Genomic DNA, 27,675 nt, shown 5'->3' with positions numbered 1-27,675 from the left:
CCAATACCAAAAAAGACGACCTGTGACGCAACCCATGTTGTGGATGTAGATGAATGTGTGAAATGTAGTTTATTCTGTGGTGCTACGTGTATAGGTATAGTAACTTGAAGGGGGTTGAAAAACTACAATCTAAACCATGAAGCTTCACTTCTCATTTTGGCGGCATGGTTGTTGGGACGTTTTTTGTTCTTACGTGGAAGGAGGTGGGAGGAGAATCTGGAATGAGGGTGCTGGGCTTTAGCAGCGGAGTGGAGCTTTGGATGTGTGTTGGTCTTGGAGCTTGACATATCGGGAAAAGTGTTGTAAAGAGAGACGTTGTCAAGATGTCTGACAACGAAGAACAAGAACAGACCATCGCGGAGGACTTGGTTGTCACCAAGTACAAAATGGGAGGTGACATCGCCAACCGTAAGTGTCCGATCGGAATGATTTGAAATGAGGTGACCTACTCTGCATGCCATTCGTTTCGTACACACAGCCCGTAGTGACAGTGTAGTAGACACCATAACAGGTAGGCACATACCAATGGCCTTGTTCGAGAGCGTCAAAACAGTGAATGTATCATGGGTGAATTGTGACTGACGGATCTGCAAATAATAATGAATCGTTATTTATGATTCAAGGTGATGTTGGACATCAGCCAGTTGGCAGTCGCTTGTACTGTCGAACAAGCCCAATCAATGACTAAGTAGGCACAGTCCAACAGCCATGTGCTTTGACCTGCTAGTCTCAGATATAGAAACGTGTGGAATGGAAATGGGGCCCAGTCCTAGTTGTCTAGTAACTTGGTGCTAGCAAGCTGACTTCACGTGAACAATGTTAACGTGGTTATTTTGTGAACAACGTAGGCTGTAGGTGATTTAACAGTTAGTCACATCAGACAACTAGCTGTCGAGTTTAGCAAGCTAGCTAACCAACCACCTTATTTGTTAGTTATCTAGATGTAGCTAGTTGGCTAGCTACTCTAGAAGTCATAGCTAGCTAGCTAGTTCACGGTTTGGGGATAACAGTATTTATGTTTCCATGTCAACCACACAAATTGTAGCTATATGATGGTGCCTGACTAACAGATTAATTGGAACAACAGAGTTTGATAGTTAGCCAGCTGTGTGGGTAGGTAGCTATTTAACGTTTGCTACTTGCTTCAAGTGAAGTGAAATTGAGGTCTAACGGATATACTGTTGGCTACAGTGCCTTCAGAAAGTAAAGTGCCTTCCACATTTTGGTGTTCCAGCCTGAACACCAAATGTGCCACTGATCTACACACAATACCCCACAATGTCAGTGGAATTTTGTTTTTAGAGACTTTTACAAATGTTTTGAGTCAATGATTATTCTACCCCTTTGTTATGGTAAGCCTAAGTATTGAATATTTCAGGAGTAAATATTTGCTAAACAAGTCATATGTTGCATGGTCTCACTGTGTTAAAGAAAAATTTGAGTAGTGAATTTCAAGCACATATTCAACCACAAAAAAACGGAGGTTTTCCAATGCCTTGCAAAGAAGGGCACCTATTGGTAGATGAGTAATTAATAACTTCACCATGCTCAATGCAGTGTCGGCTATTTACATTTTTATCCATTGGATGGTGTATCAATACACCCAGTCACTGTAAAGATACAGGGAGTCCTTCCTAACTCCATTGCCGGAGAGGAAGGAAACCACTCAGGGATTTCACCATGAGGCCATTGGTGATTTTTTAAAAACTGTTCGAGTTAAATAATATATGCCATTTAGCAGACGCTTTTATCCAAACGCGACTTACAGTCATGTGTGCATACATTCTACGTATGGGTGGTCCCGGGAATCGAACCCACTACCCTGGCGTTACAAGCGCCATGCTCTACCAACTGAGCTACAGAATGATTGTGATCGGAGAAAACAACTGAGGATGGATCAACAACATTGTAGTTACTCCACAAAACTAACCTATGACGGTGTAGGCTGTCATTGTAAATAATAATTTGTTCTTATTGGACTTGCCTAGTTAAAGGTTACATTTAATTTAAAATATATATATTAATAGGTGCTGTATGTGTGAAGTACAGAGATGAGGTAGTCATTCAAAAATAATGTTTAAGACTACACACAATGCATGTGCACCTTATGTGACTTGTTAAACATGTTTTCTTCTGAACTTATTTAGGCTTGCCATAACAAACTGGTTGAATAATTATTGACTGAAGACATTTTAGCTTTTCATTTGTAATTCATTTGTACAAATTTCTAAAAACATAATTCCACTTTGACTTTATGGGGTATTGTGTGTGTGTATGTCGCTGGCCTACAATCTCAATTTATTTATATATTTTTTTAAGTCAGGCTCTAACACAATAAAATGTGGAAAAGGTCAAGGGGTAGGAATACTTTCTGAATGTTTGGCACTGGATGTTTGGCTGGTTTCCAGTTATGGACTTCAGAGACTGGCCTCAGTCCCTAGGTTATGACTCATAACTGCTCTTAAACGCTAGTAAAACCAAATGTATGCTTTTCAACCGTTCGCTGCCTGTACCCGCACGCCCGACTAGCATCACCACCCTGGATGGTTCCGACCTAGAATATGTGGACATCTATAAGTACCTAGGTGTCTGGCTAGACTGTAAACTCTCCTTCCAGACTCCTATCAAACATCTCCAATCCAAAATCAAATCTATAATCGGCTTTCTATTTCGCAACAAAGCCTCCTTCACTCACACCGCCAAACTTACCCTAGTAAAACTGACTATCCTACCGATCCTCGACTTCGGCGATGTCATCTACAAAATGGCTTCCAATACTCTACTCAGTAAACTGGATGCAGTTTATCACAGTGCCAAACGCTTTGTTACTAAAGCACCTTATACCACCCACCACTGCGACCTGTATGCTCTAGTCGGCTGGCCCTCGCTACATACTCGTCGCCAGACCCACTGGCTCTACAAGTCCATGCTAGGTAAAGCTCCGCCTTATCTCAGTTCACTGGTCACGATGGCAACACCCACCTGTAGCACGCGCTCCAGCAGGTGTATCTCACTGATCATCCCTAAAGCCAACACCTCATTTGGCCGCCTTTCCTTCCAGTTCTCTGCTGCCTGTGACTGGAACAAATTGCAAAAATCGTAGAAGTAGGAGACTTTTATCTCCCTCGCCAACTTTAAACATCTGCTATTTGAGCAGCTAACCGATCGCTGCAGCTGTACATAGTCCGTCGGTAAATAGCTCACCCAATTTACCTACCTCATCCCCATACTGTTTATATTTATTTACTTTTCTGCTTTTTTGCACACCAGTATCTCTACCTGCACATGACCATCTGATCATTTATCACTCCAGTGTTAATCTGCTAAATTGTAATTATTCACCTACCTCCTCATGCCTTTTGCACACAATGTATATAGACTTTTTTTTCTACTCTGTTATTGACTTGTTTACTCCATGTGTAACTCTGTGTTGTTGTCTGTTCACACTGCTATGCTTTATCTTGGCCAGTTCGCAGTTGTAAATGAGAACTTGTTCTCAACTAGCCTACCTGGTTAAATAAAGGTGAAATAAAAAAATAAATAAAATAAAAGTAACCTGACAATGAAACTTGTTAAATTGCTGCTGATTCATCATGACACAATACAACCATAATGGGTAGTCTTATTCATAGAGAACGCATATGGTGTGATTGAATATAATAATGACATCTTTGGTCTCACATCTACACTCTAATCTTTTTGACCTCATCTGTCTGATACCACTCCACCTTCTATTCCCCTGACCGCCCTCTCTTTTGTTATCCAGAGGCCCTGCGTGTGGTGATTGAGGCGGCCAAGTCAGGGGTGTCTGTCGTCAACCTGTGTGAGAAGGGAGATGCCCACATCATGGTCGAGACTGGCAAGGTCTTCAGGAAGGAGAAGGATTTAAAGAAAGGTGAGGGGCTGGGATAGAGGGGAGATAAGTATGGGTGAGAAGTGCAAGAGGAATGGGGCTATTTACTGTACTGATAAAACTGTTTGCCCTGTGTCCCATAGCTGTTTATGTAGGGCAGGTGGTTCAAAGCAGTGGTTGTTCTCATGATGTGGTTAATGTGTCATACTGTCTCCAAATTAGAAACATCACCTGATCAGTTCAGCCTGTGGCAGGAGTCTGCATGTGTCCATGCCACACATTCACAATGAGCCTGAACGTGGGATGGGTCATTGAATATGCCAGTGAGATGACAGAACTATGAAGAGTGATATGGGGCAAGAATAGGGATGTAATTTGACATCAGTCAGGTCTCTCTCACAAACACTACAGATTCTTTTAAATTAAAGATTTGGTGGTTCTCTCTTCCCTTTTCCAGGCATTGCCTTCCCTACCAGCGTCTCAGTCAATAACTGTGTTTGCCACTTCTCTCCCCTGAAGAGTGACCCTGACTACACACTTAAAGATGGGGACCTGGTCAAAATGTAGGAACCTCCATCTGCAGTAACGTGGCCCCCATCACTCTGTGTGTCTCCAGTACCCCTCTCGTCTGTCATCTTGTGTGCTGTGTTCTCATGCATCTGATGCTTGGCTGTTGGCTTGTATTTTCTGTTAGGTCTCGTCTCTCTGTATGTCTATGTGTGCCGTATGTCTATCTGTCATGTGGCAAATTCTAAGTAATGATTGGATTACATGTCTTGTTCATCTGGTATTGGTGTTCAATTGTCACTTTGGCCATTGCGTAGTTAAACAAGCCTCTTCATCTTCGTTGTTGAATTGCCCACTTTTGTCTTCATCTCTGACCCTACCTTTCCTGTTTTGTGTCAATATATAATAATGTCACTGTTAGGAATATTGTGAGTGTAATGTGTTTAAGACCCAACTAATGGTTAAATGCCAGCTTATGCTGTGGTACTGTATGGCTGTGCCATTCTTAGAATCTGAAAAGTAACCTTTATCATTACTATAACAAAATCCTGGGTGTGTCCTTCCACCATGACAATGAAATTGCTCATGTTGCTGTCTTTGAGATGCATTGAGCCCCCTGCAGTATTGTAGGTGAACATGAACAAACCAGTAACCAAACTTAACCTCAGCATATCCTCACTCACCGTAATATAATCACACACATTCGATTCTTTCGTATTTGTCTGACCTTGTATTTTTAGTTGACGTCTTTCCCATATGATGGGAACACAACATTGAAATAATCATCTCATCTAGTCCTTTTACACAATTACATACAGTGCCTTAAATGTATTCATACTCCTTGACTTATTCCACAGTTTGTGTTACAGCCTGAATTCAAAATGGATTAAATTTATTTTTTTCTCACCTATCTACACAGAATACCCCATAATGACATGTTTATAGAAATGTTTCCAAATTTATTGAAAATGAAATACAGAAATATCTCATTTACATAAGTATTCACACCCCTGGCAGAAATAATTCTGAATGTCTGATGCACTTCTATTTTCCTCATGACTTATCACATTTTCATCTCCCCTTTTCCTTTCCATCTCTGCCCCCTTTATTTCTGCAGTGATCTTGGTGTCCATGTTGACGGCTTCATCTCTAATGTAGCTCATAGTTTTGTTGTGGGAGCTACTAAGGTATGTACCTTGTATGGCCTTATGACTTGGTTTTTGATCCCTCATCGCAACAGGCTTACAGTTCCCACCTCTGCCCTGTGTATGTAGGAGGCTCCAGTGACGGGGAAGAAAGCTGATGTGATCAATGCAGCTTACATGTGCGCGGAGGCAGCCCTACGCCTTGTCAAGCCTGGTAACCAGAACTCAAAGGTGACTGAGGCATGGAACAAGATTGCTCAGTCATTCAAATGCACGGCCATTGAGGGTGAGTGCCTTCACTAGTTAAGTTGACTGGTTGATGGGTCTAAGATAGTGAATCAACAGTTTTATCTGACCTTTAACGTATGAAGTTTACTGTTGTGTGACAACAGTCAAATGTAGGAAGAAAAACGTTGCAATGATGTTGTTTTTTGGTGCCTTTCTGTTTAAGGTATGTTATCTCATCAGCTGAAGCAGCACATCATCGATGGAGAGAAAACCATCATTCAGAACCCCACAGACCAGCAAAGGTACATTAATGTCTGAGCACTTGAACACTTTTAATTTACCTTTATTTAACTAGGCAAGTCAGTTAAGAACAAATTCTTATTTGCAATGACTGCCTACCGGGGAACAGTGGGTTAACTGCTTTGTTCAGGGGCAGAACGACATATTTTTACTTTCTCAGCTCGGGGATTCGATCTTGCAACCTTTCAGTTACTTGTTACTAGTCCAACGCTCTAACCACTAGGCTACCTGCCACTCAGTCACACTTTGTAATAATTCCTGTCACCCCAGAGAATAGTGCTTTGACAAAGTGCAATACCACAAAGACAGACAGGAGTTGCGTGAGTTGCTCTGATTGGCTACTGTTGATGCCCGTCTGCAGGAAGGACCATGAGAAGGCGGAGTTTGAGGTGCACGAGGTCTACGCTGTGGATGTCCTGATCAGCACTGGTGAAGGGAAGGTAAAAGAGAGGGAGATGTTAATTTATTTTTGTTCACTGCCCCAATGAACTGTCCTAAGAAGCCCCTAATCTTTTTCCTTTACATTTCTTACCTGGCTAAATGTGACTGTCCAATGTTTCTATGCTCTTATACCCAGGCCAGGGATGGAGGCCAGAGGACCACCATTTACAAGAGGGACCCCAGTAAGCAGTATGGGCTGAAGATGAAGACCTCCCGCATGTTCTTCAGTGAGGTGGAGCGACGCTTCGACGCCATGCCCTTCACTCTCAGGTAGGATACCAAATGGAAGCACATTAGGAGTGTCAGAGAGATGTTATAACCAACCCCATGGTCCTTCTGTAGCTATCAAGAGGGTAGTGGGTTCCCCGGGACCACCCATACGTAGAATGTATGCACACATGACTGTATTTACATGTTTTATATTATATTATTAAGACCGTATCAACCAACCATCTCTGATGCTGAGTCAGGTGCTTTGAATGTCTGTTGGAAACCTCCTCAGCTAACGGGTCTGTCCTGTTGCTCTCCTCTCAGGGCGTTTGAGGATGAGGCTAAAGCCCGCCTGGGCGTGGTCGAGTGTGCCAAACACGAACTGCTTCAGCCTTTCAGTGTGCTCAACGAGAAGGAGGGTGAGTCTCTGCATCTGTCTTTTCCTATCCTCTGTGCTCTTTCCTTCTGTTTCGATTTACCTGTCTCATCTCTCACTCCGTCTCTCAGGAGAGTTTGTGGCCCAGTTTAAGTTCACAGTGCTGCTGATGGCCAACGGCCCCCATAGAATCACCAGCGGACCCTTTGAGCCAGAGCTCTACAAGTCAGAGCACGAAGTGCAGGACGCAGAACTTAGGGTAAGTAAGGCTCCCAGCCCAGAGCCCCAGGCAACCTGAAAGGCGCTTCACTGCTCATATTACATGAATAACTATCCATGAACAGGGATTTGCATCTCAGAGCCTGAACTAGATAACTGTGAGTTGGCGTCTGAGGTTTTGACCGTTATATTTCCACACTTGCCAGCTCTGTTGTGGCTTCCATTGAAGAAATCTCATGATTGACAACAAAATCCCTCTCTCTCCCCCAGACTCTACTGCAGAGCTCAGCTAGTCGCAAAACACAGAAGAAGAAGAAAAAAAGAAGGTATTTGATATGAAAAACGAATTAGGTTGATATACACTCTTCGCTCTCTCCATTCTTATCTGTGCCCTCCTTCCTCTCTCCTAGGCCTCAAAGACTGTGGAAACCGCTACTGGACAGCCAACTGAGGAGAGCAAAAAGGCGGCAGAGTAGATGGCTACCTGTCTTCCAACACCCTGACACATGCATACACACACACTCACCCCCCCCCCCCCCCCCAAAGAATGGAATCTTAAAAAGTTAATCTAAATCTTCCCCAACTGTTAGCTCTTTTTGACCCACATGCCCTTTTCTAGCATATGGCCCATTGAATAAATCTGATAGATCTCAAATCTGTTGAAAATACAATTTTGTGTCCCACATCATTCATTTGATTCTGAATGAGGGTCACACCTGTGTAACACATTGTTGTAAACAACATATTTGCCATTGATACTTAACTGGAATATTAGATTGGGGAAACACATTTTTGGAATATGATGGATAAATAACCTTTTGTAGCAGTGTTTTTACACCTTATCGTTAGGTGATGTAACTTCCTGACTTCAGGATGCTTGCCATCTATAGGTGAAGTTTTATAAACTTTCTAAATTAAAAAAAAGAAGTAAATAAAGCAAGTTTGAATTTAAACTGGATGATATTTGTTGTAAAATAATGTTGGGGTCCCAGTCACACTTTGTAATAATTCCAAACCCTGATAAACTGACTTGGTATTTTCATTGTACATGAAGGAGACCGACTTAGCCCCTCAAATGTTTTTGCCCTAGAATCCTATTTGTTTCAAGTGTTAGTTATTCAAACATGACAGAATTGAACGGTTAGAGCACAGAATTTAGAGAACAGAATTCTCGCACCAACACCTGAATAGGTTATGGGGAACGAACCTGCTACGTTTACTGCCAGCCCCTTCTTTCCTGGTATGGGATTTTTTTTTTAAGTAGTGCGCTGTTTTCAGTCAAACAATTTTAGAAATATGTTTTTATTTTCAACGATACCTAATTTTTGTCAACCATCTACTAAAATATGATACTTTTTAGTGGAGCTTTTAAACAGTGTCTTCAATCAGAACTGCATGAAATCATATTTTATGCAAACCCATTATTCTGCTAAGTAAGATATATCATTATCTGGCAAAGCTACATTTACAACAGTTGTAGTAGAATGATTTTAGTGACGGGTAGTTAGTTAGTTTACTTTTCTGTGGAAACTATGCACACATTTTTGATGTAATTGCATACAAGTATTTTTTTTAAGCCAGCCATCAGAATAACCTCCCCATGTAGCCTAATTTGGTCAGCTCAGACATGCACAAAGAGTTCATGTAAGTCAACATACAGATCCCCTGTGTTTTTGTTTTATTTTCAAAAAATGAAGAAAACATTCAATAAACTTTATACCAGTGCCTTGAGTTTAATTTTAAAAAAATGTTTCCACTATTATTCTATTGATGATTTTGATATATGAAACAAAATGAAACACAATTCTACCATTAGAGCATAACTCATGGACTATATAGGGCACAGATGAAAATCCTATATTATCTACGGGTCCCTGGACCTTCAGTTTCACTATGATCGGAGTTCTTCTGATTATATATATCAGTAAGGAGGGCTGCAGATATTTAGTGTGGTGAGAAATTTCTTGCTCACAGCGTTTTTAAACCTGTTTGATTTGCTTGATGAGATTTTAAAGGAAAGTTACATGGATGGAAAGTTTCACATTTTTAAAGTTGTGTACAAGTACAGTAAAATGTATTTTTTTGCTTGCTTTTTCCCAACAATGCAGTAATCAGTATTACTATGAAAAGTACATTAAAAAGTCAAGTAGAAAAAAAACATGAGAAATCAAAGTAAGTACACAAAGTAAGTAAGTTATAGGTCCGTGACAATACCATATTTACAATAGAGCTCCATAGTGGAGGTGTCACAATACCCATAAAAACTAGCGTTAAATGGAAATTGTTCCAATCGTTTTTCCACCTTAACATTTTCTCAGGGGATTTTTAGAAACCCTTAAAATAAGGGCTGTTTCATGTTGGCTTACCCTGGCATGATGTTTTGATAGCCATGTAAATATTTTGGACAAGGTGACTTTTATCAATAAACTAAAATAAATGTATCAACATATTTGGCTCTATTTACATAAAGTAAAGTGTACATAGTCAGTGAAAAAATAAAATAGAAGGGTCAATGCAGATAGTCTTTGTGGCCATTTTGTTAGTCTTATGGCTTAAGTCTGCCCCATCTTGCTATTACAAACTGAATCCATAGACTTACGCGGTTGTAGACCAACTAAACATACCTGTGCACAGGTGCATAATTCCAACATAAAATAATCGTTTATGTTCAACCCTTTCTGCCTACATCTCCCAGTGAGCACTAAGCTGAGCAAGGGGCAATTTAATATGACGTTTGTTTTGCGTTGGCACTATAAATCCCCTCCCCTTTCTTCGTCACATCCTCTTTCAAGTTGGTGTCCTCGCTTTAGTGGTAAGTCTTATAGTACGCTATCCCGAAACGAATCCAAACTAATCTGGAATAAATGGTTGGCATCCATTGCATCTAACAACTTTGTTATGTATTTTATTGCAGACACATCTCCACAAGATGAGAGCAAAGGTAAATTGATGAATATCAACTTATTGGCGGGTTTTTGTTTGGCTCATTGTCACCACTCGTCAGTGGCTAGCTAACGCCAGACGAACCTTTTTCTAGTTTCCTTTATTTTTCAATTTAACTGGTGTATTCGTAGGATGGTCTTTGTCGCAGGGTTAGCCTCGTCCATGGCGATATATATAGTTACTGAACAAAAATGTTAACGCAACAATTTCAACACATCTTAAGGAGTTAGTCGCTCAATCGAAAATTAATTGGGCCCAAATCTATGGCATTCACATGACTGGACAGGGGCACTTGCCCACCCACATGTTTAATAGGCTTGATATGCCACAACTGCTAGGTGGATTGTTTTGGCGAAGGAGAAATGCTAATAACGAATGTCAGCATTTGTCCACAAAATGAGGAATTGGCTTTTTGTTTGATATTTCTTTGCTCAATTCATGGAACGTGGGGACCAACACATTATATGTTGCGGTTTTCTTCTGTGTAGTTAAACTAAGTTAGAACGGCCCAGTGGCACATGAAAGGTACTAGCAATGTTGCTTTTGATGTCTCTTGTAGCCTGCAGTAATGCCTTGTAATGTAACATGTTAGTGATTTCTAGTGCCATGTTTAACTTCACTGCATGCTTTGAATAATCTCAAATCATGATCAGCATGTTAACAATTCTTTGCTTGTTTTGAATGTGGATTTTCACTTGACGAATGTGTTTTTTATTACAGTGGAGGAAGAAGCGTATGCGCAGGTAAGATTCATTCTTTGCCTTAATTCACTTGTTGGGTATGAATGGTACAAGTTGTCATTAGCCAAACATGGTGCTCCGTGTATACAGAGCAATTGATACACTGCAAGATTGGCTGGACTTGCCTTTTACGATGAGAATCATGCTTAGCACAATTTCAGGCTCATTGAGTTCAATCCTGGGTGTACACTTTGTCATTGAGTACTGGTGGAGTCTTAATCATTGTTAAAAGTCCCTACAGTTACTTTGCAATCTCAACTATGCCTGTGTAGTTTTGCATGTAATGTAGTGCTGTTCACTCATTGTCACTCTTGTCTGTAGGCTGAAGCGTAAAAGGCGAAAGATGAGGCAGAGGTCTAAGTAGACTGGCCCATCCATACCCTACAGCTGTGATCTCCAATCCCTCTCTGGTGACTGAAGTCTGCAGTCCATGATGTGAAGAGCTGAATGTGGTAGTCTGAAGCAAATGTTGCAATGGCGTAAAGGACAGATCCCAGTTACCCAGTCTTCTACTCTGCAAATGGCTGCTGGCTGACTACTGGAGAATGGCAAGGAAGACCTGAGAATTGAATCTTTGGTCGTTTTTAATTCTGGCCTTACACCATCTGCCCAGCACAGCTGATTTGTTGTAAAGACCATAATAAATCTTTGGTTTACTAACTACATTGCTCCCTGTTAATTGATTTATTGGTTGTCTTTCAAGCCACGTGTGTTAGTTAGCCCTACAGTAAAATCCTTATGAGAACGAGGCAACTCTTGAAACCATGTTGCTGCACACTTAGTTTGTGAACTGCCTTTGGGTATTGATATGGGTTCAGGTTCTTGATTCTACTTAAGGGTAGCCTTTGGGGTTCTATTTTTTTGGGGGGGGGGGTAGAATAGTCCTTCTGTAGCTCAGTTGGTAGAGCATGGCACTTGTAACGCCAGGGTAGTGTGTTCGATCCCCGGGACCACCCATACGTAGAATGTATGCACACATGACTGGAAGTCGCTTTGGATAAAAGCGTCTGCTAAATGGCTTATCGTGCTTGGTGTGAAACAAGGGCTCCTGTTCATTTTCACCCAACGTCATTTAATAGTACTATGACTATTACGATAGCTTAGGCTTTAGATCAAATGAACGGAATGACAGTTTTGGAGCTCTTATCTAGCGGGAACATGTCCACCACTAAACTAATTCCAAGCCCCAAAATGCATAATTGTGAGAAGATTAACTCAGTCCACTTGGGCTCGACAGTGAGTCGTTTTGGATGCTATAGAAAACCACAGGATGTGGAGGCAACAATATCGACATGGGCAATCGGCTACAACGCTTACCCGGTACAAAGGTCTTTAATTGCATTGGTAGACTAGTGTACTGAAGCATACGTTATTGTAATGGGTCCTTAAACGTATCTGTTTCCTATTCAAAGAAACGAGGCCATACTTCATCTGACAGCATAATGAACTCATTCAATCACTCGTGATGCTATTTTTCACGGATTTATTGCTTTCATTCAAATAAATCTCGCAAGTTACAACTGAAATGTCTCGTTAGCTAGCTACCTTGCATGCTAATGTCATTTAATTCCCAGCTGCTAGTCATGTCAGTCTACTAGTAATAGTTTGCCAAACCTAGGTTTTCTGTAATCATCTTCCAAATGCATCTTAATGTCCAAGTTATTGTTAACGCAATGACTCGGGAAATTGTTTTGCAATGGGGCAAGTAAAAGTGAAAGTACATATTTCCTTATGGCCACTGACTATTATTCTTACAGAAAATTAAGAGGATGAGATTGGGACTTAAACTCGGGACAGTGAGGATGCAGAAAAACCAAGCATAAACTTTGACCCGAGTCTTCCAACTTCACATGCTGTGGGTTTCATATTTACATTACAAAGTATTGTTGTACAGATGTGTCATTGAGTATAGAGTTCTTGGTTTTCTACACTGCGCTAGTGCTTCGGCCCCCCTCCCAGTACGATGACGACAGATGCCAGACCATCCCAGTGCTTCCATTCACCGCTGTCATGCTTATCCCTGGACAGACCCTGCGGCTGCAGCTCTTCAGACTGCAGGAGGTCAGCATGATGCGCAACATCATCCAGAGAGACCCCACCTTTGCTGTGCTCGCACACGGGTATAGAGTGAAGGGAGGGAGAGAAGTAGAGGGTGGGAAGAATGGGAATGGGCTCTGTTTAGGGTGATCACATATCCCAGATTGTGCCGGACAGCCCCGCATTTTGGCCCTTTGTCCCGCAACCAAACAATCATGTCCTGCATTTTATCAACAAATTTGAGCACTTTGCTGATGTCAATGTTGTGAACAGAGTACCACATGGTGGGGGTGGTGTTATGGTAAGGGCAGGCATAAGCTACGGACAACGAACACAATTGCATTTTATCGATGTCAATTTGAATTCCATTCATCCAACGCCATCACCTCATGTTTCAGCCTGATAATGCACAGCCTCATGTTTGAATCAGTGATGGAAAAAGTACTCGATTGTCATAAGTAAGTAAAGATACCTTAATAGAGCATGACTAAAGTAAAAGTACTACTTGAGTGAAAGTATTTAGTTTTAAATATACTTATCAAAAGGAAATGGAATTGCTCAAATGTACTTATCTATCAAAAGTATAAGTATGAACCATGTCAAATTCCTTATAGTAAGCAAACCAGAAGGCACAATTTATTTTTTATTGGCGGGTGGCCAGGGGCACACTATAACACGAAGTATTTGTGTTTAGTGAGTCCACCAGATCAGAGGCAGTAGGAATGACCAGGGATGTTCTCTTGATAAGTGTGTGAATTGGACCATTTTCCTGTCAAAATGTACCAGGTAATTTTGGGTGTCAGGAAAAATGTATGGAGTAAAAAGTACATTATTATATTTAGGAATGTAGTGAAGTAAAAAAATATAAATAGTAAAGTACAGATACCCCTGGAAACTACTTTAGTAGTAGTACTTTACACCACTGAATTGAATGCATTGGACTGGTGTCGTGTGTGTGATCACAGTAGAGTGTTCTTAATTAGATGTGTGTGGCTGTCTGTACCTCTCACCTTACCCTCCAGTGACAGGTGAGGTGCATGCAGAGTTTGGGACGACAGCTGAAATCTATGCTTATCGGGAGGGGCAGGAGTACGGCATCGAGACTGTCAAAGTGAAGGTAGTCGGACGGCAGCGGTTCAAGGTCCATGAGATCAGAACCCAGGCAGATGGGTGAGTGGAACCAAATGTTACTGAACAGAACCACCTGAAACCTCGTAGAACCTGGGCAGAGTAATGAGTAAAACAGCTTATAGACATAAGACCAAAATCTATCCAATCTGTCTGTCACTTGAGCTTCATCTCTAAATGTAATCATCATTCTCACTTTCATAAAGGCATTATTATTTTCATGGCCTTATAAGTAGAGATTGGCCTTGTCCGAAATCCACCTTGCCTACTTCTTACTAAAACTACATACGGTGTACTAATAGTACTGCATACTAGATCTTACTGTTTAATAAAAACACATGCATTAAGCAACAAATATCAACATATTACTCATCCATACTGAGAAGATGTCATCTATTGCTCAATCACGCTTGTTCCCCGCCATTTGTACATTTTTGTAGAGTGCGTCCCCTATTCTGATTATCAGCTGTTATCAAACACACGTGTGTGTAAAAATACGATTCTCTTCCTCAATAGTGTGCAGCAAATTCTACTAGATGAAAAGCAGAAATTAATATGACATCCTGGCATTTAAAACATACTCAATTAAAAAAAATGTCACATACTATAAAACGTTCTATTTTCAAATACTCTAAAAGCCTACTATTTAGAATGCAGGTATGGTTATTCTGACATAGCCTCTATGCACACTCATTCTTTTTATCCTTTTCGTAGAAAAGCACATTAGACACTATGGGGAGGTGATATAATATACTAGCCTTTTAAACAATATATATACTGACAAAAGCACATACAGTGCCTTCAGAACGTATTCATACACCTTGACTTATTCCATATGTTGTGTTACAGCCTGAATTCAAAATGGGTAAGAAAATAAATACATTTAATCCATCTTCACACAATACCCCATAATGACGAAGTGAAAACATATTTTTGGAAAAGTTTACAGACATATCTCATTTACGTAAGTATTCACACCTCTGAGTCAATACTTTGTAGAAGCTCCTTTGGAAGCGATTACAGCTGTAAGTCTCTAAGAGCGTTCCACCCACACCTGGATTGTGCAACATTTGCCCGTTATTCTTTTCAAAATTCTTCAAGCTCTGTCAAATTGATTTTTGATCATTGTTTACACAACCATTTTCAGGTCTTGCCATAGATTTTAAAGTAGATTTAAGTCAAAACTGTAACTCGGCCACTAAGGAACATTCACTCTCTTGGTAAGCAACTCCAGTGTAGATTTGGCCTTCTGTTTTAGGTTATTGTTCTACTGAAAGGGGAATTAATCTCCACCAGTGTCTGGTGGGCAGCAGACTGAACCATGTTTTCCTCTAGGATTTTGCCTGTGCTTCGTTCCATTAATTTTTTTCATCCTGAAAAACTCCATAGTCCTTAATGATTACAAGCATACCCATACCATGATGCAGCCACCGCTATGCTTTAAAATATTGAGAGTGGTACTTAGTCATGTGTTATATTTGACCAAAACATAACACTTTGTATTCAAGACAAAAAAGTTCATTGTGTTGTCACATGTTTTGCAGTTACTTTAGTGCCTTTCAACATTGTATAAAATATTCTGGGCCCTCAGTTTTCCATGCCAGTGAACTTGGGTCAGACACAACTGTAGGCTATTTGCGCAAGGATAAGAAGCAGTGCTTGACTTGGGCAGGAGCTCACCGGAGCTGAGTACTGTCATTTCAAATGTTCTACTGCTTGAGCTCCTGTTCCTCTTATAAAATATTACCTCAAAGATATTGCGGAGCTCTTGTACCTAAATATAAACAGTACCAGCACCCAAAAGGAGTACTGGAACCTATTTCAGTCCAAGTCAGGCACTGATGATAAGTAATCAGGTAGGCCTATTTTATGACGTATCCACTGGATCAGAGCATTTTTCCCTTTCAAACTGAGTGGTTATCAAAAGGGAGAAAGCTGGAAAGATTTTTCAAATACATTGAGAAACTTGTAATTCTCAATGGATGTAAAAACAGACTTGGTTTGCTTGCTGTTTGAGGTGAAGAAAACATTACTTTGAGAAGCTCCACAGGTCATTAGTGGTGGTGCGTTAAGCCAATCAGAAATAATATCAGATCCTCAAATGGGCACATTTATATGCCTACTTTTGCATGCAGACCAGGTAGCCTATAGGCCGAATTCTATGTACAATCAGACCAGCTAGCCTATAGGCCGAATTCTATGTATAATCAGCCCAGGTAACCTATAGGCCGAATTCTATGTATAATCAGCCCAGGTAACCTATAAGCCTAATACTATGTACAATCAGACCAGCTAGCCTATAGGCCGAATTCTATGTATAATCAGCCCAGGTAACCTATAAGCCTAATACTATGTATAATCAGACCAGGTAGCCTATAGGCCGAATTCTATGTATAATCAGCCCAGGTAGCCTATAGGCCGAATTCTATGTACAATCAGACCAGCTAGCCTATAGGCCGAATTCTATGTATAATCAGCCCAGGTAACCTATAAGCCTAATACTATGTATAATCAGACCAGGTAGCCTATAGGCCGAATTCTATGTATAATCAGCCCAGGTAACCTATAAGCCTAATACTATGTATAATCAGGCCAGGTAGCCTATAGGCCTACTATGTGTAATCAGGCCAGGTAGCCTATAGGCCTACTTCTATGCGTGCGTGTCCTTACTCAACATTGACAGAAGCGCTCCAAACAAAAGACAATGACTACATTTACAAAACTCATAAATGGAATTAAATAAACCAAAACTTGTTTCTCACAAATGTAGTATAGGTTGTGCACTCTGCAAACAACATGTCCACTCCGACAATGATAATGAGAAGACTGGAATAATAATATTGAATGCATTAACAGAAATGACCTTTGCCAAAGTAACAAACATTGTAGATTAGAATTATAGGAATTAATGTTAAATGTACTACTGGTGCTAAAATATTCATACCCCTTGACGTTGTCCACATTTTGTTAGGTTACAGCCTTGTTCTAAAATTGATTAAATTGTTTTTCCCCCCATCTTTCTACACACAATACCCCATAATGACAAAGCAAAAACAGATTTTTAGAAATGTATTACAAATTTAAAAAACTGAAATATGACATTTACATAAGTATTCAGACCCTTTACTCAGTACTTTGTTGAAGCACCTTTGGCAGTGATTACAGCCAAGAGTCTTTTTGGGTATGACACTACAAGCGTGGAACATCTGTATTTGGGGAGTTTCTCCCATTCTTCTCTGCAGATCCTTTCAAGCTCTATCAGGTTGGATGGGGAGCGTCGCTCCACAGCTATATTCAGGTCTCTCCAGAGATGTCCGATCAGTTTCAAGTCTGGGCTCTGGCTGGGCCACTCAAGCACATTCAGAGACTTGTCCCGAAGCCACTCCTGCGTTGTCTTGGCTGTGTGCTTAGGGTCGTTGTCTTGTTGGAAGGTGAACCTTCATCTCAGCCAAAACCAGATGGATGGTGTATCGCTGGAACGGAAATTCGGGCTGGTCTGTGCATGCCTGTAGTGCCTTGCTGCTGACACCGTCTGGACCATATGATTTTTGTGGGTTGACACGTTGAATGTATTTCTTGATGTCATTCACAGAGATCTGTATATCAACAGCTGGTATGCTGTCTATACTGTCCAAGGCTACTTTGTGCTTCAATGTAAAATCACACTTCAAAAAGAAAGGAGGACCAAGGCACTCTTCATATAATTAATTAAAATGCCTTTATTAATACTTATTAGTATATGAAGAGTGCCTTGGTCCTCCTTTCTTTTTGATGACCAATTTACCCCTTCTATCTACCAAAATAAGGTATTGTGTACCTTAGTAGCGCTTCCCTTCCTCCTCTTTTGTACTAGTAAAATCACACATGTCAAACTGACAATAGAAACTGTTCAAATAATTTGCAAACATTTTCGACAATGTATCTTTGGTTTGGAGCCCTTGTCACGCTTTCCTACTGTCTTTGTCCTTGAAAAGGTTTTAGCATTTGTCTTTTGATGCTGCCTTGCACTCCTTGATTTTGCTTTTCTTTCTTAAAGCTGCAATATGTAACTTTTGGGGGACCTGACCAAATTCACATAGAAATGTGTGTTACAGATCTGTCAATCGCATTGAAAGCAAGTCAAAAGCAGTAGATCTGTTCTGTTTGTTGCATTTTTTCCCCCAGCTTCAAACAGCTGAAAATACAACACCTTTAGATTCTACACAATACGTGCTTGTTTTGTCACATAAATGGAAATTAGGCAAACTATTTGAATTTTTGCAACCAGGAAATGGCGCAGCGAATTCTGGATAGTGCATCTTTAATAAGCTTAAAATTGTAATTCGATTTTTCTATAGGCTATTGATATTGTTTGTTCTCTCATTATTAGACCTTTGGCTACCTTATGTTTTTACCTTATGTCATTCAAATAACTTTTTGAGATAGAACTCTGTTATATTCATTGTTTGACCGGGAGAAAGCCATGCATAAAGTTATTAACCTTAGGCTATGAATATGACTGAAGGCTATCAAATGGAGAGAAGGGAAAATAGGCTACATTCTTTTAAAACAGCTAGACCGAAGACTCTATAGACACACTATAGCCTTATGCCCATGCATTTGACAGATAGAGAAAGTATTTTCTGACTGGGCATTTTGTGCTGCTTTGGTGAATTCTCTGCTCTCTTTGGCCTGCATTCCTCTCTTGCTATATAACATATTTTTTGGAACAGGCTATAGGAACAGGCAAATTACTCTGAATGTCGCTTGTGTGCTGCCCTGCTGTGTGCTGCGACACTAAATGTTTTACTGCGTGGCGCCAGTGAAGTTCAAATATGCGAAACCATCGCCTGTCTCATCACTATGAGACCTGGTCGGTCTTTGTCATGGAGAGAGAGTTCCTAATGTTTTGTACAGTCAGTATGTACCACTATTCACATGATATAGTACACATACTCTACTACCCTCATAATCTAGCTTTAAATGAGACATCACATATCTTAAACAGGAGTTCTCAAATGTTTTGGAGCCGGGGACCCCTTTTATGATAGCAAATTCACCAATGACCACCTCATAACACAACTCGAGTGAGATAGAAATAGCATACAGGCTGTTTTACTATGACTTTGGCAGTGCATGGTCGGATGAACCACGGTCCGAACCCTGGGGAGGAACATTTTGTCATGGGGCAGATATATTTTTTGTTGTTGCGGCTTTAAAGCTAATATCCTGCAATTCTAAAAATAATTGCTGTGATGCAGATAGAACACTTTGCCATTTCAAAGCTTAAATAACAGTGCATTTATGTCAACCATTTTATTTTTGATGTTATGCTGAAATATGTATAATTGGTGGAGTACTGTGGATACCAATATCCCTGTGAGCCTCCCAGGTCCATGTTGCCCAGGGTTAAGTCCTTCTGTAGCTCAGTTGGTAGAGCATGGCGCTTGTAACGCCAGGGTAGTGGGTTCGATTCCCGGGACCACCCATACGTAGAATGTATGCACACATGACTGTAAGTCGCTTTGGATAAAAGCGTCTGCTAAATGGCATATATTATTATTATATATTAAGAACATCCATTGTAGATTAATAATATTACATTGTATTGCATTACATACTTTTAACTTATTCCACAGATCCCTATGCCAAAAGTAGTTTAATGTGTTAGTAATATTCATAAAAAAATGTAATGTCCAAAAAAAGAGATCTGGCCGTGGACCCCCTGCAGTACCTCCGTGGACCCCGGTTTGAGAACCCCTGCCTTAAAATATTACCTTATGTCTGTGTATGTTGTTCTGTTGATGGTGAAGTCATGCACCTTCTGTTATCACACGCTCTTGAAGTTAACAAACAGAGTGTGGTGGTAGTGACAGGGTGTGGAGAATAGGAGCGGTGGGAAGGTTAATTGTTTGTTAGGGGGATGTTTAACATGCAGAGGTAGTGGTGACAGTCTTCGGTGGCGAGACACACGGAACATGAGACGCATTTTCAACTGTAGGCCCAATCTTATGGAGTGTTCAGATAGATACACTTGTTTTTGTCTAGAACAGACATGCTTTTCTGTCATGTGGAAAAGGAATAATGTCCCTTCTATATATAGTTGCTCCCTCCTGAATGTGACCTGCAACCCAGTGTTGTTTGTGTAACACAAGGCATATGAATGAAGATGTTCTCCTGCTGAGGTGATGTTTTCTGTGTGTTTGCCTGTGTTCTAATCAGAGGAAGTTCCACTGGGCCAACATGACATCGTGGCCTCCCTGGGTCTATGCCCTCTATGACTCTGTGTACTCAACATTGTTCTATAGGTTAGTGTCTTAACCTCTCAGGGCTAGAGATACAAGTCCATTCAGAAAGTATTCAGGACCCTTCACCTTTTCCACATTTTGTTACGTTTCAGCCTTATTTTAAAATGGATTACATTAATTGTTTTCCTCTTACAATCTACTCACAATACCTCATAATGGACAAGCAAAAAAACATTTTTAGACATTTTTACAAATAAATAAAAACTGAAATACCTTATTTACCTAAGTAGTCAGACCCTTTGCTATGAGATTAGAAATTGAGCTCAGGTGCATCCTGTTTCCATTGATCATACTTGATGTTTTTACAACTTGATTGCAATCTACATGTGGTAAATTCAATTAATTGGACATGATTTGGAAAGGCGCACACTTGTCTACATAAGGTCCCACAGTTGACAGTGCATGTCAGCGCAAAAACCAAGACATGAGGTCGGAAGAATTGTCCTTGGAGCTCCGAGACAGAATTGTGTCGAGGCACAGATCTGGGGAAGGGTATCAAAACATTTCTGCAGCATTGAAGGTCCCCAAGAACAGAGTGGCTTCCATCATTCTTAAATGGAAGAAGTTTGGAACCACCAAGACCTGGTCAAACGGGGGAGGCGGGTCTTGGTCAAAGAGTTGACCAAGACCCCGATGGTCACTCTGACAGAGCTCCAGAGTTTCTCTGTCGAGATGGGATAACCTTCCAGAAGGACAACTATTTTTTTTTTAATTAAATTTTACCTTTATTTAACCAGGCAAGTCAGTTAAGAACATATTCTTATTTTCAATGACGGCCTGGGAACAGTGGGTTAACTGCCTGTTCAGGGGCAGAACGACAGATTTGTACCTTGTCAGCTCAGGGGTTTGAACTCGCAACCTTCCGGTTACTAGTCCAACGCTCTAACCACTAGGCTAACCAGATAGACCCCTATCTCTGCAGCACTCCACCAATTGGACTTTATGGTAGATTGGTCAGACGGAAACCACTCCTCAGTAAAAGGCACATGACCACCCGCTTGGAGTTTGCCAAAAGGCACCGAAATGACTCTCAGATCATGAGAAACAAGATTCTCTGGTCTGATGAAACCAAGATTGAACTATTTGGCCTGAATGCCAAGTGTCACATCTTGAGGAAACCTTGCACCATCCCTATGGTGCAGCATGGTGGGGGCAGAATCAAGTTGTGGTGATGTTTTTCAGCAGCAGGGACAGGGAGACTTGTCAGGATAGAGGAAAAGATTAACGGAGAAGTACAGAGAGATCCTTGATGAAAACCTGCTCCAGAGTGCTCAGGGCCTCAGCCTGGGGTGAAGGTTCACCTTCCAACACTGGGGTGAAGGTTCACCTTCCAACAGGACAACGGTCCTAAGGACACAGCCTAGACAATGCAGGTGTGGCTTTGGGACAAGTCTCTGAATGTCCTTGAGTGGCCCAGCCAGAGCGCAGACTTGAACCCGACCGAATATCAAAATTGCTGTTCAACGATGCTCCCCATCCAACCTGACAGAGCTTGAAAGGATCTTCAGAGAAGAATCTGAGAAACTCCCCAAATACGGATGTGCCAAGCTTGTAGCGTGTGCCAAGCTTGCAGCGTCACACCCAAGAATGTGCCAAGCTTGTAGCGTCACACCCAAGAAGACTCAAGGCTATAATCGGTGCCAAAGGTGCTTCAACAAAGTACTGAGTAAAGGGTCTGAATACTCATGTAAATGTGATATTTCTACATTAGCAAAAATGTCAAAAAAAAAAAAATCTTTGTCATTATGGGGTATTGTGTGTAGATTGGTGAGGGGCGAAAACTATTTAATCCATTTTATAATAAGGCTGTAACGTAACAAAATGTGGAAAAAGTCAAGAGGTCTGAATACTATCTGAATGCACTGTAACTACTGTGTGTACACAGATAGAACATTTCCAATGGAACTTGATTTGATCTGATTTATTCCATAAGAAAAATACTTTACCAGTTAAGTGACGACACACATCCTGTTTGTAACCTTGTTTCTTGTGTTTGTCCCCCAGGAGATTGATGAACAGGGCCTGCCCTAAAGGCTACTGTATATTTCTGCCACCAAAACCATCATATTTTTAGATACTTCTTCCAACCTCTCAGATTTAAATCCTGAACTGTAACCTACCATCTCCCCATCCCTCCTTCCTATCAGATTTCTCCTACAGAGTGGCAGCCTGTTTGCCCATAGACGATGCCCTCCGGCTCCAGCTGCTGAAGATAGGCAGTGCCATCCAGAGGCTGTGCTGTGAGCTGGACATCATGGACTGGGTGAGCACACAAAGACAGACAGACACAGACATGTGCGCACACACACAGAGCCATAAATACACATCACTAAACCTTACAATTTAAAGGCCAAGCACACTGCTCAACGCATGAACCAGGCGAGGACTTGTTCATCTGTCTGACACACAGACCCTTATCCACACACTGTTTGATATGTACCCCTACACCCACCACGAATCCATCCAGCTGTACCCACTGTACCCCAACTGATCTGGTCTAATCTCTTACCCCTACTCCTCCCTGTTGTACTGTGGCAGACTCCCGTCTCCCTCTCTCCTCTACTCTAATGTGTTATATTTAGCCACCGCCTATAAAAGTGATGATAATTTCCCCTCTCTTGAGGTGGTGGGTCGGAGATGCTGCCTTCTTTTGTGAGGTCTCCCATTCCCATGCATTGAGAGCTGTGCAAGTGTTAAAACACCTCTTCTCTAATCCATCCCTCTATCCTCACCCTCCTCATCGTCGCTCTGACTAGAGCTGGAACAATAAGCCAAAAATTACGGGCACTGACATTGCCTTGCTCTTATCGAAGCATTTTGCTGATGTTGGTAATTCTCTGTGATTTTGCTGCAAAATGTTCTTGTTCTAAAAATCATTATTTGGTCAACAATAATAGCCTATGCATTATGTATATTCCTGCTATGAAAGTACAGTTGACGTCAGAAGTTTACATACAACTTAGCCAAATACATTTGAACTCAGTTTTTCACAATTCCTGACATTTAATCCGAGTAAAAATCCCTGTCATAGGTCAGTTAGGATCACCACTTTATTTTAAGAATGTGAAATGTCAGAATAATAGTAGAGAGAATGATTTATTTCAGCTTTTATTTCTTTCATCACATTCCTAGAGGGTCAGAAGTTTACATACACTAAAGTAGTATTTGGTAGCATTGCCTTTAAATTATTTAACTTGGGTCAATCGTTTCAGTTGGCCTTCCACAAGCTTCCCACAGTAAGTTGGGTGAATTTTTGGCCATTCCTCCTGACAGCGCTGGTGTAACTGAGTCAGGTTTGTAGGCCTCCTTGCTCGCACACGCTTTTTCAGTTCTGCCCACAAATGTTCTATAGGATGAGGTCAGGGCTTTGTGATGGCCACTCTCTAATACCTTGACTTTGTTGTCCTTAAGCCATTTTGCCACAACTTTGGAAGTATACTTGGGGTCATTGCCCATTTGGAAGACCCATTTGCGACCATGCTTTAGCTTCCTGACTGATTTCTTGAGATGTTTCTTCAATATATCCACATAATTTTCCTACTTCATGATGCCATCTATTTTGGGAAGTGCACCAGTCGTTCCTGCAGCAAAGCACTCCCACAACCTGATCCTGCCACGCCCGTGCTTCACGGTTGGGATGGTGTTCTTCGGGTTGCAAGCCTCTCCCTTTTCCCTCCAAACGATGGTCATAATGGACAAACAGTTCTATTTTTGTTTCATCAGACCATTTTTGTCCCCTTTGTGCAGTTGCAAACCGTAGTCTGGCTTTTTTATGGTGGTTTTGGAGCAGTGGCTTCTTCCTTGCTTGAGTGGCCTTTCAGCTTATGTTGACATAGGACTCGTTTCACTGTGGATATAGATACTTTTGTACCTGTTTCCTCCAGCATCTTCACAAGGTCCTTTGCTGTTGCTTTGGGATTGATTTGCACTTTTCGCACCAAAGTACGTTCATCTCTAGGAGACAGAACACGTCTCCTCCCTGAGCGGTAATGACGGCTGCGTGGTCCAATGGTGTTTATACTTGGGTACTATTCTTTGTACAGATGAAAGTGGTACCTTCAGGCATTTGGAAATTTCGCATTAAGGTGCGTTACTGTAACCGACTGGACTGGAGTATGGACCTCCTTCATCTTTCAATCACCCATGTGGGTATATGCTCCTAAAAACCAATGAGGAGATGGGAGAGGAGGGACTTGTAGCATGTCAGGCGTCTAAAACCGTAGACACTCGTTGACCCACACAGAAGCAGTTTGGATGAAATAATTGATTAACATGTATGTGTACATTTATTTTGCAATGCTCGCGCATGCAACACAGGCTATTTCACAGCAGTTTAGATGGTACAATGATTCTCTAAACTATATACTTGCTTAAGCTAACTGTTAGAGTTTTTGGGGCGGCAGGTAGCGTATTGGACAGAGCTTTGGGCCAGTTTCCGAAAGGTTGCTAGATCGAATCCCTGAGCTGCAAGGTCAAAATCTTTCGTTCTGCCCCAAGTCAGTTAACACACTGTTCCTAGGCCATCATTGTAAATAAGATTTGTTTGTAACTGACTTGCCAAGTTAAATAAAGGTTAAATAAATAAATACATGTAAAAGGAAATAGTATTTTAGCAACCAAGAAGTGGCGGTGGAATTTCTACATCTTTACAAGATTGTCTCAAAGACCCATTAAATGTAACAATAACTTGAATCTATAAAACCTCAAATAATATGGAGTTTATCATCAAACACTCAACACTTTATCTATGGGGTCATCAGAGTGGTGTGCGTGCGCGCGCAAGGAAGGGTTAAGCAAGTTCGTGTCTCTTGTTTGACATTCATCAAGTTAAGTTTCATAACCATCTCTCTGGCTACTGTCCCATTCTGTCTGCCTACACTGTCTGATTCGACCTGGGTCATTCTAGAATATTTGTAGTTTTAATGTATTCGTATACTTTAATATCTGAATGTCATTTGTACACCCAATTTGGCAGTTTTTTGTACAGTGTGGTTCAGATAATAAAAACATTATCTCTACCCTGGTCCCCCCCCCCACACACACACCTGCAGCTTGTCTCTGTTTGGCCCCATGCCAGCCGATTGTTAACTCCCACGGTCCATGAGACCCTGACTGTCTACAAAGCCAGCAACCTCAACCTGGTCCGCAGGCTGTCTACGCTCCACAGCTGGTTTTCAGGGTAACCCCTCTCTATACATGCCTCACACACATACATTCCCTCGCTCTCACACATTTAGATGTACACTAACCCATTCCCCACACTATAGAAACTCACCCACAGCCTTACACTCACAAATTATATTCTCAAGTGACACACATGTCCAAGGCCCTTCTGAGTGATTCTGTTATGTTACGTAAGGAATCTTCAACCAAAGCCACTCGTCAGTCCTCAGCGCGCCTGTGTCTGCCTCCTGTAATAATGACAGCAATAACTTCCTCCACTTATCCTCCCCATAGACTGGCACTGGTCAAGATGAGTCTTATTCAAGTCCTCTGTGGGGAGCTATGGAGGAGGAAGAAACCTCTCTGCCACACTGCTCTTCTGGTGAAGCCTGTTGTTCTGAGTAGACATGTTGTGGAGAGAGCAACAGACACACAACATGACAGATTTAGGCTGTTTATTGGTGTCTTTCATCTGTTAATTGCAAGTGCTTCTTTGTGATAATTGTTATTCAAATGGTATGTTGTTGCCAGGAAGAGAACCCTGAGAAACGTCTAAATTGAACAGGTGTCAGATGGGAGTGGAGTGGTTTGTCTGTGTGCCTTCCCTCCTTTGCCTGGCCTGCCGCCATTCCTACGTGACAGCCAGTAAGGGCTTTACTCTGAGGAGAAAATGGAGAGGTGATGAGAGAGGGCATTGTATTGAATAGACACAGTCTGTGCTCTTTCTCTATGTAATATCTGTGCATGAGAGAATCAGAAAGTCCCAGGCCTCTATTATCAATGCTGTCTGGTATGCCATATACTGTGTGATGAGGGGAATTGGAAGACTAGGTTATTTGTTTCTGTGTCAGATGCCTTATGTCAACAATAAGAACTGAGGCATGCTGCACAAATCCCTAAGGACTAAGGACTGATGGCTCCTCCCCCCTCCCTCAGCTATGCCTGGACGATCGCTCAGTGTCAGATCTGTGGCTCCCACATGGGCTGGAAGTTCACGGCCACCAAGACGGACTTGTCCCCTCCTCGTTTCTGGGGCCTGACCCGCTCAGCAATGCTGCTCCGCATCCCCCAGACAGGTGGCCAGGAGGGAGACGAGGGCTCCCGCCTGGTTTGCCTGTGGCAACATGAGGACCTCCCTGCCACCCATGTCGCCAACACACCCTGTCCACTGGTGAGCGCCTCTCCTTAGTACTCGGTGTCCCACCCAACCCCCGACAGCCATGGCAGCAAATCCCTCATATAAGGTCATCCTGCCTTTAAATGTCACTTTCTAACACACACACACACACACACATACATAGAGAGAGAGAGGAGGAAGAGGATGGAGAGGTGTTTTGTTCCTGAGTGCAGTGACACTGGAGATGGAATGCGTTGCATATTGACAGATAGATATGGGGAATTGAGCAAGATATTTTATTCTGCAACACGGGCAAATCTTCCCCATAGCATGCTACTCTGGACTTGTCTGTACTGCTGTCTGTACTGCTCTCTCTATCTAGCTCCAATACTATCTGTCACAGACATAGCACACACTAGTGCATTGCCATACTATCAACCTGCTCTAAACCATAGGTGTGACTTTGCATGCAGTATCCAGCTAGGTGTGTATAGGGTTATAGACTCAGATCAAGAGGACCTTTGGTGCCCATAATCTCTAAACAAACAAATCAATAGAAAGCAACTTGGGATTCTGGTGACTGTTAGTTGTTGATGTGTTTCTCAGAGAATCTAATTTCAGCTGGATTGGTTCATGGAGAGATAGACCATGTAAAATCCAGAATTAGAGGGGTTTGTATATGTGAAAGTATGCTGCTTTTACAAGAATGTATCATGCCTTTGTTTCATGTGCCAGATGTTTTGATCAGTCGGTCAAGAAGGTCATGTGGTCTGATGAGACAAAAATAGAGCTTTTTGGTCTAAACTCCATTTGCCGTGTTTGGAGGAAGAAGAAGGATGAGTACAACTGCAAGAACACCATCCCAACCGTGAAGCATGGAGGTGGAAACATCATTCTTTGGGGATGCTTTTCTGCAAAGGGGACAGGACGACTGCACCGTATTGAGGGGAGGATGGATGGGGCCATGTATCGCGAGATCTT

At 41.6% G+C, this 27,675-nt stretch overlaps 2 protein-coding genes and 1 long non-coding RNA gene across 3 annotated transcripts; all 3 read left to right on the top strand.

Annotated features, from left to right (window-relative positions):
- Positions 1 to 197: 197 nt before the first annotated feature.
- LOC124031273 (proliferation-associated protein 2G4-like) lies at positions 198 to 9,004 on the top strand. The gene is made up of 12 exons (XM_046342336.1): positions 198 to 408; positions 3,767 to 3,895; positions 4,311 to 4,416; positions 5,478 to 5,547; positions 5,635 to 5,791; positions 5,957 to 6,035; positions 6,395 to 6,473; positions 6,611 to 6,744; positions 7,009 to 7,103; positions 7,192 to 7,319; positions 7,550 to 7,605; positions 7,690 to 9,004. The coding sequence occupies exons 1-12, from the start codon at positions 324 to 326 to the stop codon at positions 7,844 to 7,846; spliced, it is 1,275 nt and encodes a 424-aa protein (XP_046198292.1). The 5' UTR covers positions 198 to 323; the 3' UTR covers positions 7,847 to 9,004.
- Positions 9,005 to 9,988: 984 nt separating this feature from the next.
- Positions 9,989 to 11,625, top strand: LOC124019783. The gene is made up of 4 exons (XR_006835847.1): positions 9,989 to 10,091; positions 10,194 to 10,220; positions 10,943 to 10,965; positions 11,284 to 11,625. It is a non-coding gene; the product is annotated as an uncharacterized LOC124019783 (long non-coding RNA).
- A 629-nt stretch (positions 11,626 to 12,254) lies between these two features.
- LOC124016918 (protein cereblon-like) lies at positions 12,255 to 26,766 on the top strand. The gene is given in 8 exon segments (XM_046332255.1): positions 12,255 to 12,282; positions 12,720 to 12,847; positions 12,922 to 13,107; positions 14,033 to 14,169; positions 22,575 to 22,677; positions 24,529 to 24,567; positions 25,511 to 25,593; positions 26,514 to 26,766. Coding segments are annotated over 8 exon segments (957 nt in total).
- Positions 26,767 to 27,675: the final 909 nt, after the last annotated feature.

The sequence above is a fragment of the Oncorhynchus gorbuscha genome, linkage group LG03 (genome assembly GCF_021184085.1).
Source record: "Oncorhynchus gorbuscha isolate QuinsamMale2020 ecotype Even-year linkage group LG03, OgorEven_v1.0, whole genome shotgun sequence".
Lineage (NCBI taxonomy): Eukaryota > Metazoa > Chordata > Actinopteri > Salmoniformes > Salmonidae > Oncorhynchus > Oncorhynchus gorbuscha.
This window is presented reverse-complemented; position numbering and strand designations above follow the sequence as displayed.